We start from the raw sequence: 6,027 nt of genomic DNA on the forward strand, positions 1-6,027 counted from the left end.
AGAAACATCCAATCTGCACAATCAGATTCTTTCTGCAAATCAAATTTCATGATTAATGCCTCCATTTTATTTGTGTGGATGGAATGTATACATTATTGGTTCATTTCCAAAACATCATGAATCATACAGTTGTGGAGAAAATGATATTGTTCTCTAGTTATTTTTGATGTGATTCATTGTTGATGTGCCTAGTTCTGAAACCACCATATTCCAAGATGTTTTAATGAATTCTTGGAAATATTCATCCCCCAATCATATACGATTAAATTTGAAAGGGATGTTAATTCGAACTCGTTCTGACCGCCATTGTAAAATAATGGGAAGATGGTCCAAAATGTAAGTCTGATTTACCCAGGTACACATATTTCCTAAACGGTCAAATAGATTTTCATGCACTAGAAAATGGTCCAGTCTTTTCCCAATGTGGAATTGCCCCGTTCTACCATTATGCCATGTGGGAGATAAAGGATTTGGGGGAGTGCCTATCAAATTGTATGTAGTAAATAGCATCTACAATCTATCATCCAAGGGATCCCGCTTGCGATGTATCCCCTAACACTCCTCCAATGAAAATGTAGTATTGAAATCTCCTGCTATAACTAGAAACATCAGTTTACTTTACCTAATATTGAGATTTATGGGGCTCTTATATTGTTCAACACAAAAATAAACCCATGCAAAACTTTCTTTAATTCATTTACTCAAATTCATTTAAATGATTTAGATTAAATTTCTCGTTTTGGATTTTAATTCCCTACCACTAAAATATACTCCACTGAGAAATTTAAATCCAAAATTTATCCACTTTTACTTTTTAATCTGATTGTAAGAGAGTGTTTCTATAACAATTCAATGATGTTTTTTTTTTTTTTTCCCAAAGGAAAACTTGTAATCTTTCATTATATGATGAAAAATTACATGTAGTAAATGTTGTTCAGCATATGCGGATTTCCTTCATGACTTAAGAGTCTATGGTCCTTCTTGTACATGTCTATTTCAAAATCAAAAAATCATCATGCAGGATGATGCCGTATCAAACTGTCAAAAATATACACCACACAGGATGTTTGTATAAAAAGAAAAATGTATAATTGCATCTCACAGGATGTTGTTCATGAGATACTGGATTTCTATTATCAACATATATACATGGCAAAATCAATGGTCATCCACCCTAGGGTAGATTTGATCTATGTAATGCCTGTGGTAGTATTGATACTGTGAGTTGACCCTCTGTTCTTGGATTATCCACTATCCTCCTGGAATGTGCATGGCTTCCTTGGATAATCCGTCGGCACAGTGATTATGCTCCCTGTAAATATGACGAACAATGATTATGTTAAAATGTGCTTTGAGGTGCATAACTTCATCCAAAATATTTAAGAGTGTGTGTGCATGACATCTAGCTTTCAGATTGATCCAGTTTATGATAATATTTGAATCCCCAAAAATCTGTAAATCTCTGCAATCATGATTTAATGCAAAATGCATAAGGTGTCTGATGGTTATGAGCTCAGCGAAATTGTTCGTTCCCATGCCTAAGCCCATCTTAACTTTGAAATGATGATTAGCTGATAAATATAGAATGAACCCCCCACCACATCCATGCTGCTGTGCAGCACCATCGAAAAAGGCCCATGGTATAGATTGGTCTATGGGATCCAGGGCAGCTGGTCTGCGAATGCGAGGAGGGGTAATTTCCGGCAGTTCATGGTATGCTGCTACGATTTTGGCAGTGACAGATTGCCAGCGTATCGAGCCATTTTCGAAAATCAGTTTGTTCCGCGCCAACCAAATTGCCCAGCTAATGATAAGGGGAAGGCATGCACGGTTTGATCTGGAATGAGCATGATACCAAGCCTCCCATGCTACTGTGATGTTTTCACCCTCCCAATTACTCATAAAACCGAGCTCCTCAGTCACCTCCTTCCATATCTGTTTAGTTATTCCACATGTAAGAAAAAGATGAGTGGTCGATTCGGACTGTTGTTTACAAAGAATGCACCAGGTGGGGCCATGCACAGATCTGCGCATGAGCGCTTCCCCAGTGGGGACCTTATTCCAGAGTAAGCACCAGAAGAAGAGTTTTGTCCTGGGAGGGGTCTTTAATTGCCAGATGATCTTCCACCAGCTCTGCACTATTTCTGGCTTTTTGTAATTAATCAGACACAGGTACCCTTCCTTGGGGGAATAAAATCCAGATTCAGCCTTATCCCACATGAGTTCGTCTGGTCCGTCTTTAATGCGAATATGAGATTCACTCAGGGCATTCGTGTAATCCTCCCAGCTTTGATGCCATTCCGGAGGCAAATTTAACTGCACTGTTGTTTTCCATGCCTGTGTAAATATGGAAGAGTTCTCCTGATCCGCTATGTGGGCTATTACTCTAGTATTCTGATGATCGAGTATTCGAATAAGCTCTTGTGGGAGATAACACCTCCCTCCACCTCCTGTCCATGGATCCATTCTGATACGAGCCCTGGATCCATCATTTATTCTCCAAGTTAGATGGCTGCGAATGAGGGGGAGCGAGTACAATAGAGCTTTCCATACTGTTGATATACCTGTTCTGTTCCAACCAGGTAATCGGATCCAATCCATGAGATGTAATGGCCATATGTATTTGTGGTATGAGATTGATGTCCAGAGATTTTTCTTTGTAAGCAAAGTCCATCCCAATTTCACAGCCAGAGCGTGTGCAAAGTGTGTGAGATCCTTAAGGCCCCAGCCTCCCCACTTTTTTGGCAGAGAGATGTTATCCCAGCTGATCCAAGCAAAAACTCTTTGATCCTATCTCCCATTCCAGAGATATCTACAACAAGATTGCCTCAGGCGAGCAAGAATACCTCTAGGTATCCAGGCTAAGGCCATCCAGAATACAGGTGTGGCCTCCAAAACTGATTTAATGAGAACTAACCTCGCTGCTCTTGATAGAAATCGATGGCTCCAGTGTGAGATCCGGTTCTCTAATTTTGAGATCAGCCAAGTCCAATCCACAATCTTGTGACCCGTCAGCTTGATCCAATAACCCAAATATTTGAACCCCTGATCCAACGGGCGAGGATTATATGGGAAACGCTGCAAGGCTAGGTCAAATTCTTGAGCTGATGTGTAAGCCTGGGAAATAGTTGATTTTGTGTGGTTAGCCATCATGCCTGTTGCCCTGAAGAATGAGGCAAGAATCTTGTCAAAAGTAGTCATGTCCCGAACACTCCCATCCAAAAATATGATGACATCATCTACAAATAGAAGGTGTGTTAAAAAACACTGATCAGTAATCTTCAATCCTGATAATCTACCATTCTGCTTTTCATGATAGATGAGTCTGCTCAGCCCTTCCATTACAAGTAGGAAAAGGAGCGGAGAGAGAGGGCATCCCTGTCTGAGACCCCTTTCAGCATGGAAAAAAGGGGAGGCGGATCCATTAATGAGCAGACTGTATGTGGGGGATGATATGCATGCCATTATCCAATTTGTGAAAGGAAGAGGAAAGCCCAGATGGATAAGTAGCATTTTGATATAAGTCCAATCCACCCGATCAAAAGCCTTGGCTAAGTCAATTTTGAGGATGATACCTTTAAGACGGCAAGCTCGGATAGAATGAATGGCCTCTTGTGTAGTACCAATCGCTTCATGAATTTGGTGATCTTCAAGAAAAGCAAATTGTTCAGGGAGTATGTGCTGAGAAAGAATAGGTCTGATACGATTGGCAATGATTTTTGAAATAATCTTATAGAGGCAATTGCAGAGGGAGATGGGACGAAAATCATCAAAAGAGCCAGGGGAATCATTCTTAGGAATAAGGGCTATGAAGGTGGAATTGATAGCATTGAACATCCTCCCTGATGAACGGGATTCCTCCACAACCAGAAGGAGATCCGAGGCCAATAAGTCAAAGAAAGCCAAATAAAATTCAATAGTCCACCCGTCTGGACCCGGGCTTTTATCCTTCTTGAACCACTTCAGAACCCCCTCTAGTTCCTCCTGGGTAACCGGCGAGGTTAATTCATTTGCTTCTTCTTCACCTACAAAATGGGGGAAGAGTCCAGCCACATGAATGATATCTGCTAGATTGGCTTCATGGGGAACTTTGAATAAATTCTGAAAATGTGATGTGCCCAGTCTGGAGAGTTTTTGGAAATTGTCTGCTGTATCTCCATTAGGAAGGGGCAACTTCCAAATCATATTAGTGACCTTCCTTCCTTTGGCATAATTCTGGAAAAATATGGTATTGTTAACTACTGCCTTCAACCATACGGCCCTGCTCTTCAATCTCCATGCTTCCTCCCTTTCCTTAAGAATCTTGTCTTTCTGCAGCTCAAGCTCTATCAATTTGTTTTTCCCTTCAGCTGAGGTAAAACCAAGATTCCTATCATCCATCAGAGTTTCCAGCTCTGCTTCTATGTCCAGAATCTTCCGATCATCTTTAATCTTCTTCTCTTTGGCCCAAGTCATGGTTATTTGTTTAAGCTGTGAGAGATTATGACAGAAACCCTCTGCTGCCGACCTGTGATTCGATATAGGGTGGGACACCCAGTAGTCCTTGATCAGCTTAGTATATTCATCGTCTTGAAGCCAAACATGATTGAATTTAAAGGGAGCCCTTGGCTTGGCTTCAGGTCCCATAATTTCCAAATATATAGGGGAATGGTCGGATTTACCCCCTGCCCCTACCCATTGTCTGTATCTGGACAGTCTCTGGAGAAGGGGGATCTTGATCATGAATCTGTCAAGTCTCCTAGCCAGGGCAGCCTCCCCTATCCTCCGGTTCCTCCAGGTAGGCATCGGCTTGTTCATGGGGATATCAGCCATATGATGATGCTCCAGAATGTCTTTAAAGAAATCAGACAAGGGGTCAATCTGTGCATGCGATCCCCAGGATTCCCCAAATCCCATAGAGAAATTAAGATCACCCCCAATGATAAGCTGATCTATAGATGTCAAATTTGATCCAAGAAAATTCTGCCAGAATTCCTCTCTCCTCTGGCATGGGCCATATACATTGATGATCCTCAAGGTTTCCCCTAGCTCCGCTGAGAAGAAATCCATGCCTATGTATCCCACTCCCCCCCAAGTGGCAGATACATTTATTTTCCGAGGATTGTATCCGATGGCTAATCCTCCAGCCCTACCAATGGCATCCAGCGCATGGTGATGCCATCCAGGTCGTAGGCCGGCAAGGGTGTGCTCAATGGCATCAGCATTGCCCAAAGTTTCTTGCAGCATAAGGATATCAATTGGTTCATTTTCAATCAACCTCCGCATGGCTAGTTTCTTGGAGGTACTAGCCAGACCTCTACAATTAAAGGATAGGCACTTCATGGTGGAACCCCTTCCAGGGCTTTCAGTGCTCTAAGGACCCCTTCCATGGTGGATTGCTTGCCCAATACTACCTCAACTCCAGCTTTCTGAATAGCTTTGGATAGGTTAGATTTGCGACCCCGGGTTGAAAGAGCAGGGGGTCCAGGGTAGACCACCCCCAGCCCAGAATGTGAGTCAGAGCCAGATAAGGGCCTTGACCGCAGGTTGTAAGGGTGTGACAATATCTGGCAGGACGAGGCCACTACCTCAGTAGGAAGAGAAGAGGAATGGACCGTAGGAGAGGATGGTGCATTGATGGGCGGAGGGGGGGAAATTGCACAAGTAACCAGAGAAACAAATGCTTCCGAAGGTGCATCAACGGAAATTGATAATGAAGGTGAAATCAAAGGGGAGGAAGTAAATGTACCCGATTTCCGCGCTACCTCCGCAGCTGCTGCGGCCCTAGCCCGTGTCAAAGGGGGCGAGGGCATCCTGATTGCTTCTTCTGCCTCCTTCGGCGAACCTCCCACGTTGAGATTCTTGGGTGCCAACGTACTTATTTGCGATGCCGAACCCGGGGCTTGAGATGCCGACACTGGAGCATTTCCTTTTAGAGATGAGGGCGGGCCTAGGGAGTCCGTTGTTTTCGAGAGCAGAGGGCATTCTTTGAATACATGCCCTACCTTATGACACCTTCTACATCGAAACGGTACCCCCTCATAATCC

The 6,027-nt window shown here is 43.1% G+C and overlaps 1 protein-coding gene across 1 annotated transcript; it reads right to left on the minus strand.

Moving 5' to 3' along the window:
- Positions 1-1,251: 1,251 nt before the first annotated feature.
- LOC149182550 (uncharacterized) lies at positions 1,252-5,265 on the minus strand. Its single transcript, XM_089414593.1, has 2 exons — positions 2,918-5,265; positions 1,252-2,764 (listed from the first exon to the last, which is right to left on the minus strand). Exons 1-2 carry the CDS (start codon positions 5,263-5,265, stop codon positions 1,252-1,254), a joined length of 3,861 nt encoding a protein of 1,286 aa, XP_089270719.1.
- Between the last annotated feature and the right edge of the window lie 762 nt (positions 5,266-6,027).

The sequence above is a fragment of the Pinus tabuliformis genome, chromosome 3_2, assembly GCF_031772625.1.
Source record: "Pinus tabuliformis cultivar Carrire ecotype Pingquan chromosome 3_2, CPIR1, whole genome shotgun sequence".
In the NCBI taxonomy this organism is placed as follows: domain Eukaryota; kingdom Viridiplantae; phylum Streptophyta; class Pinopsida; order Pinales; family Pinaceae; genus Pinus; species Pinus tabuliformis.

Excerpts from the sequence above, each read along its gene's own strand:
- LOC149182550 (XM_089414593.1), bottom strand. The coding sequence starts at position 5,265 with ATGCGGAGGTTGATTGAAAATGAACCAATTGATATCCTTATGCTGCAA. Across the intron at positions 2,765-2,917 it reads TTTCTATCAAGAGCAGCGAG|CTGGGATAACATCTCTCTGC; the intron begins GTTAGTTCTCAT and ends TGCTTGGATCAG.